This window comes from Phocoena sinus, chromosome 2 (genome assembly GCF_008692025.1).
Source record: "Phocoena sinus isolate mPhoSin1 chromosome 2, mPhoSin1.pri, whole genome shotgun sequence".
NCBI classification, from domain to species: Eukaryota; Metazoa; Chordata; class Mammalia; order Artiodactyla; family Phocoenidae; genus Phocoena; species Phocoena sinus.
Window position 1 is genome coordinate 82,339,956 of NC_045764.1, and position 15,603 is coordinate 82,355,558.

Genomic DNA, 15,603 nt, shown 5'->3' on the forward strand with positions numbered 1-15,603 from the left:
AGGTAATTGAGAGAGGGGGGCTCAAACGGAGGCTCTGGGGCAACCATATGCGGCACAGGAGGGGCCCTGCGGGCACAGAGAGGCAGTGGGAAAGGCAAGAGACCAATGGGGGCTGTGAATCACTGAAAAGCTCTAGATATTTTCAGTATTTTAAAAACAAAAACAAAACCAGAAACCATATAAGTAAGGCTCACCCAAAATGTCACATCTTGATTTTTTTGGTTAAAAATGGGACAAGCGAGCCTGGTAACCCTGGTCAACTCATACTAATAATACAAGCTCCTCTGTAAAGAGCTTTTACGATGTGCCAGGTACTATGCTAAGGCCTTTGCACATACCAATTCATGTAATCCTTGTAACAGCCTATAATGCAGTTTATTGCCTCCATTTCATCGGTGGGGAAATTGAAGTTGGGAGGGCTGAATAACTTGCTCATGGTCGCCCAGCTTCTGAGTGGCAGAGGGGGGGTAGTAACCAAATCTGACTGCACACTGCATAGGAAATTCTGTGTGGAGGTTAATTTATTCATTTGTTGTTTGATTGCACTGATAACTATTAGAGTTAACTGATGGCAGGGCCAGAGGATCTACCACTAACCCCCAAGCTACTCCAAATCTAAGAAAAAACTGTGTGCTTGCTGCTAAAATATAATGTCCAAAAAGATAAAATCATGACTCCCTTGAAAATAAACCATGAAGATATATCAAAATGTTTATTTAACTTAATAAAACTTAATAAGGGAATTCATAAGATGTCACAACCAGCTCAGCTTGACGTACAGAGATGTATATTCCCTTCGGGCAAAATTCCTGTGGCTCACCACAGAGGAATCACTGGCACTGGCAGATCAGGCACTCAGCAGTAGCATTAGCCAGCTCAGCCTTTGGAAGGGGAGTTCTGTTGTTGCTACATCCTCGCTCCCTGCTGCATGGCCTCTTCATTCACGGTCCCATGGAGCAAGCACTGTGGCAGCTGTGTAAAGAAGCTCTCCGACCTCCACAGAGCACAGGAATTTGTCTACCTGATCATTAAGAGTCTTCTCTGCAGTGACTGCCCTTTGGAGGCGTTGACATGGGAGACGGGTATCTTCATTCTGCCTCTTCAGAGGGGTCCAGCCACGTATCTCTGTCCAAGATTTCCTTGTCACCAATCTTCAAGGCCCTGACCATCCAGCCAAACCATCAGCAACTGCCCATGAATCAATGTAGATCTGTACTCTGGCCATCTCTCCCCCCAGACATAGTGTACAGTCATATATCCTGTTTGAATTTCTGCCCACTGGGAGGATTTTCCTTCACCATTGTCTTCACAGTCCCCCATGAGTGGGGCTATAATGCTCCAGCTGTCCACCTTCATGTAGTACCAGCATATCATACAGACCCATCTATAATCCAGGCTTGAGTTTTCTCCCTCAGTCAGCTGGTCATAAGCAGTCCCCTGAAGGTCATAGGCATGGAACAAGAGAAGCAGCAAACAACAGGAGCTGTGTTGCAGGGGTCTGAGCCGCCTACTCACAATTTACTTGTACCTCATGGACCCGCCTGAGTTCACTCTTTCATATACCATTTGCACTCGATCAGAGATTGGTGCTGTGCACACCCAACCTTAAAACAAGGCACGTCAGACAACGTCCATATTATGAGGAGAACTCAAGCTGCATGGTCACCTCATTCAGCCTCTATGAAGACCTAGTAGCAAGCCAGAACCTGCTTCTCAAAAGGATCGTCATCTGCAGAAGAGGACGTAGATTTGCTTCACAGTCCTAGAGGTCTGCACCATAACTGTATCGGTGCTTGCCAGAGGCTCCATACAGCTTCTCTATTTGACACTTCAAGTATCATTGGACCCGCTGGATCATAAAACCCAAGTGATAGAGTAGCTTGTACTGTAGCCTAGACAGCTGCAGAGCCTTCTCTTGTTCTGCTTCCCAATCCATCCGCCTATAGATGGGTTGAGGTTGCATACTCAAATGTGTATGTTGCCTCCAAAGTGACCTACCAAGGGTTGTGCCTCTTTCTTTTTGTCGGTGATACAAGCTGCAGCAATTCATCTTCCACCCTGACGGGGATATTTCAAAATGCTCCAGACCAATGAACCCTCACAAATTTCACTGCTGGTACAATTCTATGTCAGTCTGTGTCCAATCAGGAGAAATCGTGTTACCATAGAGTAACATGAACAGAGAAAGATTAGTATAAGAAGTATTAACTATAATAGGGAATTGGAGTAACGGACTGGCCAGTAAAAAGTGGAGAATTCTAAGCAATATAGGGATGGTAGCTTTAAGAAGCAGCCAAAAGCTGGGTACTCCCTCAACCTCTCTTGTGGTGATAATTTAACTGTACTGTGATTGCCTGTTTCTTTGTGCCATCGCTAGACTCTAGGGTCCTTGAGAACAGGAACCACATGCCTTGTTCTCCATTATATCTCCAGTGCTAAGGGGGAGACCTACCACCCCAAAGACTAGGAGTAAATGAGTGAATGAATGAGTGAATGCAGCCAATATTGGCACTCTAGCAACCTGCAGGAGAATCATCCTGTTTCCTGCTACGTATCCCAGACCCAAAGAAAGGTACCTCCCACACACACCTGGATGCTTCAGTCCAATCTGAGAAGATGCTGATAATCCTTTCAAGGGAGCCGCCAGTGGAGGGCTGTGTGTAGCCTCTGTCAACCTCTCCTAAAAAGGAGGCAAAAGTCTAGCGCAACTTCCCAGACTGTCCCCACTGGGTTCTTAGTCCCCAAGCCGAGAGCTAAACAATAACCCCAGAAGAGTCTCACTATGCCCCTGATTGCTATGTGAACACATGCACACAGCTGGGCCTCGCCAATTGGGGCCGGAACAGGTGTAAATGGGATTCCCATCAAAGGCTCCTCTCGGGACCTGGGAAAGCAACTGCCCGGGGCGGACCGGGCCGAGCCGAGACAAAGCGGAGCGGGGAGGGGCGGGGCGGGGCGGGGCGCGGGCGAGCCTAGAAAACTGGCCAGGTCAGGCCCCGGCAGAGGCGGAGTCACGGGGGACGTGTTCAGGGAGCGCACAGCCAAGCTGCTGAGGGACTACCTGGAGTACTGCTCCCGCGAGCCCGGCACCCCCGTGCGGGCGCCGTCCACGCCTGAGGCCGCCGTGCTGCGCCCGTGGCCGCCTGGAAACAGAAGACCAACCTGCACTTCTTGTCGCAATACCGCGGCTTCCGCGGGAACCGCGTCGAGCTGGTGGCCTGGACGGCGCAGGAGCTGCTCGCCAACAACCGTGGTGACCCCAGCTGGGGCCTCGTGGCAGCGCTCGTGACCTTCGCGGGGACGCTGCTGGAGAGGCCGCCGCGGGAGGTCCGTAGGCGGAAGAAGACGGAGAATGAAGACGTTAGCAGAGACTGCCGGTTCCTGGTGGCCTTGCTGTGTGCTCAGCTCTCCGGACGGCACCGCGCCTGGCTGATGGCGAACGGCGGCTGGGTGAGCGCGGCGGGCGCGGGGACCCGGAGCGGGTGGGCAGCCCGGGACGCGCCCACGCGGCCGGCGCCCGGAGGGACCCTGCGGCGCCAGCCCCGTGGGGCGTTCGTTTCAGCAGGCCTGGGACATTCGTGGTGAAGTCCGGCTTTCTCCTCTACTGGCGGAGTCAGTCACCAAAACAGGCCTAGCTAGACGGCTCTCATACTAACCCATTCTGAAACAGCAGCGCACGACTTGGGTTTGCACACTTCGGCCTTGTCCTTGACCGCTCTCGGGGTTTTAGGGTGAGCTCATGTTAGGTCTGGATGCTTTGCTTAGGTAGAAATTCCCAAAGTGGCGAAGTCAGCAACGGGGTGGCCTGGGCCAGGTGGGTTATTTCTCCAACACTTATTAGATGCACCTTTCTCCATAGACCCCCACGGCTCTGCAAGTCAGAGCACACCAGCCTAAAACGTTAGAATGGAAAGGCAGCCCCTTGTCCAGCGGAAGAGCTGAGGCAGAGGTCTCGGGGGGGGGGTGGGGGCGGTGGTTGGGCGGGCACCCCGTGGTGCTGACAACTCGAGGTTCCTTAACTTTCGATTGACTGCACGCAGCCCTCAATTGGGAGATAGCCAGGCGCCCTGGCGCGCAGCTGTAAGCCATTGATCTCTGTGGTCTAGGCTAGAGCGGGAGGCCCTTGCACTGCGGCTTCTAAACTGAGCTCATAATCAGCGAGAGTCTGGCCAGCTTTCAGTAAAAGGGGAGAATGCCTCCTGGGTTCTGAGCGAGACCCCTGCTTCTTTCTTCTCCTCCTTACTGGGGTTGAATCAGCAACCGTGGTGACCCAGGTTATAGAAGAAACACAGCCAAACTATTAAAACCAACAATTAAAAAAAAAACCTAAGAATCTAGGGAAGACACTGCAGGAAACTTAGCCTCCTGTTTTGCAATTTCCTGGTAGACCTGTATTGATGAATTGGGTTCCATTTGTGGAGGAGAGGTAGTATTTGAATCAACCTTGACCTTGCATGAACAGTTTGAGGTGTTAGCATTAATTCCATTCTTTTGGGATGGGAAGGGATCGGGAGGCGGGGTCTTCAACTATTCAGGCCTGTGAACTCTCAGAACGCCACCACCTGAGCCGCCGTTTGTCTTAACAAGGCGTTTGGCCCCCAAGGGCACTCTGCACTAAAGAGGAAATTGATAGGGGCGCATTGTTTTTGTTCTCATGTTTTGGCTAATCACCATTGAGTAAGGAACAATCTTTTAACATCAAGAAGCAGAAATTCCACAAATGAGTAAACTAGACGTGCCCACACCTCTCTCAGCTGCAGTTAAAATGCCACTGGCTGGATTTCAAGTCCCTCCCCCCACCCCCGCCATTTTTCTGACTGGAACTGCTTGCTTTATTGTCTCAGGGGATACCTTTCAATTTAGCGATTTGTCAGTTTCCCAAAATGGCATTAGTTCCTTGCTCAGGAAAGAACATGATATATAGTATTCTACCTTCCTCTCGGCTTTTGAAAGAAGTGAGTGAAAAGATGAGTATTCTTGCGCTGACAAAGTTGTGTCCCCATGACCTTGTACCCCCTATGTTAGCCTACTTCTTACAAATACTAACTCGAAGATTCTTAATTACAAGTTACCTATTGCTCAGGCTTTCCTTTTTTTTTTTTTTTTTGCGGTATGCGGGCCTCTCACTGTTGTGACCTCTCCCGTTGCGGAGCACAGGCTCAGCGGCCATGGCTCACGGGCCCAGCCGCTCCGCGGCATGTGGGATCTTCCCGGACCGGGGCACGAACTCGTGTCCCCTGAATCGGCAGGCGGACTCTCAACCACTGGGCCACCAGGGAAGCCCTAAGATTTCCTTTTTTTACATTTTAAATTCAGGAGTTGTCTTAGTGTTTAATTTAGAACCTCCGGTGCATTTTATTGAGTACAGGTTTTGAGTGTTATGAAGCAATCTAGTTCTCTTCTCCCTCCCCTTATAGGATGGATTTTGTCTCTTCTTCCAACGCTCATTGCAGCCATCTTGGGAAAGACAGCTGGTCTGGCTTTTTCTCTCATACTCTACAGCAATGATCTTAATCTACTTCTGGTCAAAATTATCGTGAGTTCTGAAATTCTTAACTCATTTCTACCTGCCGAACTGTGACCAGCCAAGCAAATTTGAGATGTGAAAGAACAAACCAGAGTAAACCACCTCCTGAGACATTTTTAACTGCATTCATATGAGTCCTACCGTGATTCAGCCAGTATTTTAACTCCTGACAAGTACTGAGAGATATTAGGACAAAGGCACAAATGCCTCTTCTTTAAATGGGAGAGACAGGGGTCTAAAGGCTTATTGCGCCAAAGAATTACAGAAGAAACTGCTTTCCATTAAATAGGAAATACGGGGCTATTTGCTACCTTTGGATAAGAGTGGATATGTATCTCTCATTTATCCATGATTTCATGTGCTACTGCTGACTACTTTATCAAGGCACTGTGTCAGGGGTGTAAAATGATACTACAAGTCTTCCCAGTCACAGTTTAGTTTAACAAAGAATGTAATAGTAAATCCTTTTATAAGGAATTCTTTCTAAATCCTTTAAAATGTAATTTCTGGGACTTCTAGGTTTTTAGAGTTAATATATTGAAATTTTATTTTTCTGACTTCAATAAATTATTAAATCTTTAAAGTTTTAATTTATGCATCTTTAAAAAAAACAGTTGGGAGCTTCCCTGGTGGCGCAGTGGTTGAGAGTCCGCCTGCCAATGCAGGGGACACGGGTTCGTGCCCCGGTCCGGGAAGATCCCACATGCCGCGGAGCCTGCGCTTCCGGAGGCTGCGCGTCCGGAGCCTGTGCTCGGCAACTGGAGAGGCCACAACAGTGAGAGGCCCGTGTACCGCAAAAAAACAAAAACAAACAAACAAAAAAAGTTGGTTTTGCTTGGGATTCAATAAGCCTTTATTCTTAGGAGTAACTTAATTGATGACAATTTCCTTTTTATTGTCTCTTTAAATACAACACATACAATTATTTTAAACATTTAATCAATACACAGGCACATAACAAGTCCTCCTCTTTCACCTTCCATTCTGTAGTCAACCCATCGCTTGAAGTAGATGGAGAAAGAAAACTTTACCCTGTACCTGAGCCCAATGAATTTCAAAGACAAAAAATAGCTTAACAGGAGAGAAACATACAAATCTTATTTGATGTTAATTTTTTTACAGGGACTTCATAGAAAAGAAGTGAAAACTCAAGCAGTAAGACTTGGGGTTTACATACCATTTTAACAAAGGGCGATAAATCGTGGAGATGTGACTAAACAAAGAAAAGGGGTTGGGCTTCCACGGGTGGTATATTGTGGGACAGTGACTAGGACTATATGGGGGAAGCTAATAGAAGATGAGGATTATTTTAGTAAAATTAATGTAGATTCATCTTGGTATTAACTCCCATCGCCAGTGATAAGAGTGTTCTCCCCTTCCTGGTACAAGAAGGCACCTTTCTCACAGGAAATTTATGCCCTGCTTTTAGGCAGCAAGGGGTCGGAGAGCCCTTCCTATATATGCTATTTCTCAGTTGCCTTCAGCTAAAATAATCAGTATGCCAAAGTGGCATATTTGGGTGTAACATGTTCTGATCCCCTTCAGTGGTTAACAGTGAACACAGTTATTCTAGTGCCCGCTGGAATCTGTATCCGTCTGTCCTTCAGAGACCACACAGACCCAACCAAGCTTGCTAGCAGCCAGGGGCAAAGCACCCGTGAGGACAAGAAGCCAGCCCAGATCTGCTTCAGCAGCATCTTCATGGCCAAAGCTGTTGCTGATGCATTAGATCAAGACTTGGACCAAAAGGAATGGATAAAATGATTCAAGATGGAAGAGGTGATGTGACCATTACAAATGGTGCTACCATTCTGAGACAAACACAAGCGTTACATCCAACAGCCAGAATGCCGGTAGAGCTAAGGCTCAAGAGAAAGAAGGAAATGGCACCACAGCAGTGGTCATCGTTGCTGGCTCTTTCTTTGATTCCTGTACCAGGTTTTTTCAGAAATGGATTCATCATTTCCAGATCACTTTAGAAGGATTTGGAAAGGGTATTGAAATCTTGACATGCCGTGACCTGTGGAAGCGAGTGACAGAGAAGTGCTGTTAAACAGTGCAGCCACTTCACTGACGTCAGCAGTTGTCTCTCAGTATTCGAGTCTTTCTCTTACGTGAGTGTAAATGCAGGGAGGAAAGTGACTGATCCAGCCACAGCTACTGTTGTACATCTCAGAGATGTCAGAATAGTTAAGAAACCTGCTAATGCCCTCCAGGGTATAATGCTAAGTGAAATAAATCAGACAGAAAGACAAATACTGTGTGATCTCTCTTACAGGTGGAATCTAAAAACAAAAACAAAAAACAAGCTCATAGATAGAACAGGTTGGTGGTTTCCAGAGGTGGCCGTAGAGGGGTGAGAGGAATGGGTGGGTAAACTGTTCTTGTTTTTTTGCTTGTTTTTAGTTTAAATAAACTGTCTTTTTTTTTAAAAAAAAAAAAAAGGAAACTTGGTGGGACAATTGATGATTTTGTGTTGGTGGAAGGGCTGGTTTCTCACCCATAAGGTGGCCAATTCTGACATATCCAGAGTTGAAAAGATTAAGATTGGGCTTAAAAACAGATCATGATAATCAAACAGTTGATTCTTAAGACATGCTCTTAGTGATCTTGTATTAAATTTCCTGATCAAAATGAAGATTGTGGTAGTTAAGGACATTGAAAGAGAGAATATAGGAACCAAGCCAATTGCTCATACTGACCAACTTGACTGCTGACATGCTGGGTTTGGCTGAGGGGGTCAATTTACAGGGTTCTGGCACACTGCTCAAGATTACAGGCTATATTATCCCAGGAAAAAGTTATAGCTGTTGTTCCTGGTTCTAACACATTGGTGATCGAAGAAGCCGAGCCCTCAGTTCATGATGCCCTATGTGTTATTCATTGTTTAGTAAAGCAGAGAGCTCTTATTGCAGGAGGCAGTGCTCCAGAGATAGAGTGGGCCCTGTGGTTAACCGGATATTCATGAACATTGAGTGGTATGAAATCCTACTGCGTTCATGCCTCTGCAGATGTTACTACGGAGCTCATTCCATCTACACTAGCTGAAACTGCTGGACTGAATCCCACGTCTACAGTCACAGAACTAAGAAAACCGGCATGCCAAGGAGAAAAAACTATAGGCATTGATGTCCAAAAGGATGGTATTTCCAGCGTTTTGGAGGAATTGGTTATGCAGCCTTTGTTGGTTTCAGTCAGTGTACTGACTCTAGCAACTGAAACTGTGTGGCCCTGCAATAAACCTTTCTCTGCTCCAAACTCTGATGTTTCAGTTTGTTTTTCACTGTATGTGGGGCATATGAACTTGCATTTGGTAACAGTATGAAGTAGGACTCACTTCTTATAAAAGAAGAGTTGGGGTGGGTGTTTCAGCACTGTTTATAGATGGTCCGTTTTTTCCCAGCTAATTTGAATGTTTTCTCTAGTTTGTTGACTTATCTTTTCCTCTACTAATAGCACTCTGTCTCAATTACTATATGTTTATGACATGTTTAAACATTTGATGTTATAGTCTAATTTACCCCACCATTCTTTTTTCTCAAAAAAAAAAATCCTTGGCCATTTCTGTGAATTGTTTAAGTTGAATTCTGAAAACCAGTTTATAAAGAATCCATTAAGACATTGCTTTAGGATTTTGAATAGAATGGGATTGGATTGTAAACCAATTTGGAAATAAGTAGTAACTTTACAATATTGTGTCTCCCCTTCTAGGAGCATAACTCCTGTTCCACTTATTTAGGTCTCTTATGGTTTTCTTCATACAGGTCCTGTGTTTTTGCCAGGAGTATTCCAACTCTTTGAGTTCTTTTGCCACTGGGAATAGAATCTGGAGAGGATGTTTTGCCTTCCCAGAGGGAGCCTGCCTTGAAGAGAAGAGCTCACAGGACAGAGGTCAGAGATTGGGGGTGAGATGGAGCATGGAGAAAAAGTTTTGATGACGACTGAAGTCTCACAATTTGGCTGAGCCTAAAGCTAGTTGGGGCTCAATAAATTTCCTTTTCTTCTTAAACTGATTTTTATTTAACTTTTATTTTATATTGGAGTATAGTTGATTAACAATGCTGTGTGAGTCTCAGGTGTACAGCAAAGTGATTCAGTTATATACATGTATCTACTTTTTTTCAAATTATTTTCCCATTTACATTGTTACATAATATTGAGCAGAGTTCCCTGTGCTATACAGTAGGTCCTTTTTGGGTATCTGTTTTATATATAGCAGTGTATACATGTCAATCCCAAACTCCCTAATTATCCATCTCCACCCCCCACCCTTCCCCTCTGGTGACCATTTGCTCAGTAAGTCTGTTTCTGTTTTGTAAATAAGTTCATTTGTATCATTTTTAAAAGATTTTTATATAAGTGATATTATATGATATTTGTCTTTCCCTGTCTGACTTACTTCACTTAGTACGATAATCTCCAGGTCCATCCGTGTTGCTGCAAGTGGCATTATTTCATTCTTGTTAATGGCTGAGTAATAATCCATTATTTATATGTACCATATCTTCTTTATCCATTCTTCTGTCGATGGACATTTGGGTTGCCTCCATGTCTTGGTTATTGTAAACATTGCTGCAGTGAACACTGAGGTGCATGAATCCTTTCAAACCATGGTTTTCTCCAGATATATGCCCAGGAGTGGAATTCCTGGATCATATGGTAGCTGTATTTTTAGTTATTTTAAGGAACCTCCATACTATTCTCCTTAGTAGCTGTACCAATTTACATTCCTAGCAATAATGTAGGAGGGTTCCCTTTTCTCCACACCGCCTCCAGCATTTATTGTTTCTAGATTTTTTGATGATGGCCATTCTGACCTGTGTGAGGTGATATCTCCTTGTAGTTTTGATTTGCATTTCTCTAATGATTAATGATGTTGAGCATTCTTTCATGTGTTTGTTGGCAATCTGTATATCTTCTTTGGAGAAATGTCTGTTTAGGTCTTCTGCCCATTTTTGGATTGGGTTGTTTGTTTTTTTGATGTTGAGCTTCATGAGCTGCTTGTAAATTTTGGAGATTAATCCTTTGTCAGTTGCTTCATTTGCAGATATTTTCTCCCATTCTGAGGGTCGTCTTTTGGTCTTGTTTATGGTTTCCTTTGCTGTGCAAAAGCTTTTAAGTTTCATTAGACCCCATTGTTTAGTTTTGATTTTATTTCCATTTCTCTAGGAGCTGGGTAAAAAGGATCTTGCTGTGATTTATGTCATAGAGTGTTCTTCCTATGTTTTCCTCTAAGAGTTTGATGGTATCTGGCCTTACATTTAGGTCTTTAATCCATTTTGAATTTATTTTTGTATATGGTGTTAGGGAGTGTTCTAATTTCATACTTTTACATGTACTTGTCCAATTTTCCCAGCACCACTTATTGAAGAGGCTGTCTTTTCTCCACTGTATATTGTTGCCTCCTTTATCAAAGGTAAGGTGACCATATATGCGTGGGTTTATCTCTGGGCTTTCTATCCTGTTCCATTGATCTATATTTCTGTTTTTGTGCCAGTGCCATACTGTCTTGATTACTGTAGCTTTGTAATATATTCTGAAGTCAGGGAGCCTGATTCCTCCAGCTCTGCTTTTCTTTCTCAAGATTGCTTTGGTTATTCGGGGTCTTATGCGTTTCCATACAAATTGTGAAAAAATTTTTTCTAGTTCTGTGAAAAATGCCAGTGGTAGTTTGATAGGGATTGCAAGGAATCTGCAGATTGCTTTGGGTAGTAGAGTCATTTTCACAATGTTGATTCTTCCAATCCAAGAACATGGTATATCTCTCCATCTATTTGTATCATCTTTAATTTCTTTCATCAGTGTCTTATAATTTTCTGCATACAGGTCTTTTGTCTCCTTAGGTACGTTTATTCCTAGATATTTTATTCTTTTTGTTGCAGTGGTATATGGGAGTGTTTTCTTAATTTCACCTTCAGATTTTTCATCATTAGTGTATAAGAGTGCCAGAGATTTCTGTGCATTAATTTTGTATCCTGCTACTTTACCAAATTCATTGATTAGCTCTAGTAGTTTTCTAGTAGCATCTTCAGGATTCTCTATGTATAGTATCATGTCATCTGCAAACAGTGACAGCTTTACTTCTTCTTTTCTGATTTGGATTCCTTTTATTTCTTTTTCTTCTCTGATTGCTGTGGCTAGAACTTCCAAAACTATGTTGAATAAGAGTGGTGAGAGTGGGCAACCTTGTCTTGTTCCTGATCTTAGTGGAAATGGTTTCAGTTTTTCACCATTGAGGACGATGTTGGCTGTGGGTTTGTCATATATGGCCTTTATTATGTTGAGGAAAGTTCCCTCTATGCCTACTTTCTGCAGGGTTTTTTATCATAAATAGGTGTTGAATTTTGTCGAAAGCTTTCTCTGCATCTATTGAGATGATCATATGGTTTTCGTCCTTCAATTTGTTAATATGGTATATCACATTGATTGATTTGCATCTATTGAAGAATCCTTGCATTCCTGGAATAAACCCTACTTGATCATGGTGTATGATCCTTTTTATGTGCTGTTGAATCTGTTTGCTAGTATTTTGTTGAGGATTTTTGCATCTATGTTCATCAGTAATATTGGCCTGTAGTTTTCTATCTCTGTGACATCTTTGTCTGGTTTTGGTATCAGGGTGATGGTGGCCTTGTAGAATGAGTTTGGGAGTGTTCCTCCCTCTGCTATATTTTGGAAGAGTTTCAGAGGGATAGGTGTTAGCTCTTCTCTAAATGTTTGATAGAATTAGCCTGTGAAGCCATCTTTTCCTGGCCTTTTGTTTTTTGGAAGATTTTTAATCACAGTTTCAATGGCAGTGCTTGTGATTGGTCTGTTCATATTTTCTATTTCTTCCTGGTTCAGTCTCAGAAGTTGTGCATTTCTAAGAATTTATCTGTTTCTTCCAGGTTGTCCATTTTATTGATATATAGTTACTTGTAGTAATCTCTCATGATCCTTTGTATTTCTGCAGTGTCAGTTGTTACTTCTCCTTTTTCATTTCTAATTCTATTGATTTGAGTCTTCTTCCTTTTTTTTTTTTTTGCGGTACGCGGGCCTCTCACTGTTGTGGCCTCTCCCGTTGTGGAGCACAGGCTCCGGACGTGCAGGCTCAGCGGCCATGGCTCACGGGCCCAGCCGCTCCGCGGCATGTGGGATCTTCCCGGACTGGGGCAGGAATCTGTGTCCCCAGCATCGGCAGGTGGACTCTCAACCACTGTGCCACCAGGGAAGCCCCTCCCTTTTTTCTTCATAAGTCTGGCTACTGGTTTATCAATTTTCTCAAAGAACCAACTTTTAGTTTTATTGATCTTTGCTATCATTTCCTTCATTTCTTTTTCATTTACTTCTGATCTGATCTTTATGATTTCTTTCCTTCTGCTAACTTTGGTGGTTTTTTGTTCTTCTTTCTCTAATTGCTTTAGGTGCAAGGTTAGGTTGTTTATTTGAGATGTTTCTTGTTTCTTAAGGTAGGATTGTAAAGCTATAAACTTCCCTCTTAGGACTGCCTTTGCTGCATCCCATAGGTTATGGGTCATTGTGTTTTCATTGTCATTTGTTTCTAGGTAGTTTTTTATTTTCCTCTTTGATTTCTTCAGTGATCTCTTGGTTATTAAATAGTGTGTTGTTTAGCCTCCATGTGTTTGTATTTCTTACAGATTTATTCCTGTATATCTAGTCTCATAGCGCTGTGGTTGGAAAAGATACTTGATACGATTTCAATTTTCTTAAATTTACCAAGGTTTGATTTGTGACCCAAGAGATGATCTATCCTGAAGAAGGTTACATGAGCACTTGAGAAGAACGTGTATTCTGTTGTTTTTGGATGGAATGTCCTATAAATATCAATTAAGTCCATATTGTTTAATGTATCATTTGCAGCTTGTGTTTCTTTATTTTCATTTTGGATGATCTGTCCATTGGTGAAAGTGGGGTGTTAAAGTTCCCTGCTATGACTGTGTTACTGTTGATTTCCTCTTTTACGGCTGTTAGTATTTGCCTTACGTATTGAGGTGCTCCTATGTTGGGTGCATAAATATTTACAACTGTTATATCTTCTTCTTGGATCGATCCCTGGATCATTATGTAGTGTCCTTTTTTGTCTCTTGTAATACTCTTTGTTTTAAAGTCTATTTTGTCTGAGAATTGCTACTCCAGCTTTCTTTTGGTTTCCATTTGCATGGAATATCTTTTTCCATCCCCTCACATTCAGTCTGTATGTGTCCCTAGGGCTGAAGTGGGTCTCTTGTAGACAGCATATATATGGGTCTTGTTTTTGGATCCATTCAGCCAGTGTATGTCGTTTGGTTGGAGCATTTAATCCATTTACATTTAAAGTAATTATCGATATGTATGTTCCTATGACCATGTTCTTAATTGTTTTGGGTTTGTTATTTTACGTCTTTTCCTTCTCTTGTGTTTCCTGTTTAGAGAAGTTCCTTTAACATTTGTTGTAAAGCTGGTTTGGTGGTGCTGAATTCTATTAGCTTTTGCTTGTCTGTAAAGGTTTTAATTTCTCTGTCAAATCTGAATGAGATCCTTGCTGGGTAGAGTAATCTTGGTTGTAGGGTTTTCTCTTTCATCACTTTAAATATGTCCTGCCAGTCCCTTCTGGCTTGCAGAGTTTCTGCTGAAAGATCAGCTGTTAACCGTATGGGGATTCCCTTATGTGTTACTTGTTGCTTTTCCCTTGCTGCTTTTAATATTTGTTCTTTGTATTTAATTTTTGATAGTTTGATTAATACGTGTCTTGTCGTGTTTCTCCTTGGATTTATCCTGTATGAGACTCTCTTGTGCACATGAGACTTTGAGTTTCTGTTTGCCCCAGTCCTGTAGAAGTCCTGTAATCAAACCCCACTGGCCTTCAAAGCCAGATTATCTGGGGACTCCTCCTCCCATTGCTTGACCACCAGGCTGGGAAGCCTGACATGGTGCTCAGAACTTTCACTCCTGCGGGATAACTTCTGTGGTATAATTGTTTTACAGTTTGTGGGTTGCCCACCTGGCAGGTATATGATTTGATTTTATCATGATTGCACCCCTCCTACCATCTTGTTGTGGCTACTTCTTTGTGTTTGGATGTAAGGTATCTTTTTTGGTAGGTTCCAGCATTTTTTTATTGATGGTTGTTCAGCAGTTAGTTGTGATTTTGGTGTTTTTGTAAGAAGCGGGTGAGCTCATGTCCTTCTACTCCACCATCTTGAGCTAATCTCTAAACTGATTTTTTTTTACAAGTGAAACTCAACTCATTATTGAGTCACAGAATCAATTTTTCCGTTACATTTGTTAGTAAGTAATGGCTGTCATAAAAAGAAACGTAATGTGGGTTTTAAATCTGGCTATTTTGAACTCTAACTAGTTGGAACTAATGTTTCTCAATTTATACGTCACTTTCTTTTTCTTGGATAATTGTATAAAATGATGGGGATAGTTGTTTTCTACCAGGAATTCCCTTGGTTTCTGGTGTGTTGATGGCTGCCTTTACTTCCAGCATTTTTTTTTTTCATTTTAGCCTTTTAGGAGGGAAGAGTTGTGGTGTCATTGCTCAGACCATAATTTAACCTAGGATCTCTCAGGTTCTTTGAGTAAATTAAGGATTAGACACACCTATGTTAATCCTCTGTGGTAAGAAAAAAATAGTACCTTAACAGCACTGACAGTGCTGAGTGATGAAACATTCCAGGTTTCAGATATGTTTTTGACTGGACTGTCTAGCCACAAGAGGATGAAATATTTTTCCCATGTGGTAATTTTGTCATTGTTCTTAGTGTGTGTATGCTTGTTCCACAAGCTAAGTATTGTGGGCTCATGAGAAGAAGATGAGTAGTATTATGTAGCACTGAGTAATGTGACAGTTCAGGACACTCTAGGGGTGCTGGGTTGGAGTGCATTTTCTAGTAATATTCTTACCCATCAGCCTGTAAGCATTGGGTCCCTCAAAATTTTGTCTGATACCCTATCCCTTGTCTACTTGGAAGGATAATATATTTGTTATTATCTTTTCTCAAATTTATCGTGCATTTCTAGTTTCTAGCTGGGCACTTCTAGGTAAATGCTGTTGCTTCAAACTCATCCATTTTTTCCAGTTGTCCTTTTCC

General features: G+C 42.8%; 1 protein-coding gene and 1 pseudogene across 1 annotated transcript; both read left to right on the forward strand.

Moving 5' to 3' along the window:
• Positions 1 to 1,658: 1,658 nt before the first annotated feature.
• Positions 1,659 to 9,462, forward strand: BCL2L10 (BCL2 like 10). The gene is given in 4 exon segments (XM_032621707.1): positions 1,659 to 1,743; positions 2,871 to 3,131; positions 3,134 to 3,450; positions 9,292 to 9,462. Coding segments are annotated over 4 exon segments (834 nt in total).
• LOC116749834 lies at positions 7,175 to 8,939 on the forward strand (annotated as a pseudogene).
• Positions 9,463 to 15,603: the final 6,141 nt, after the last annotated feature.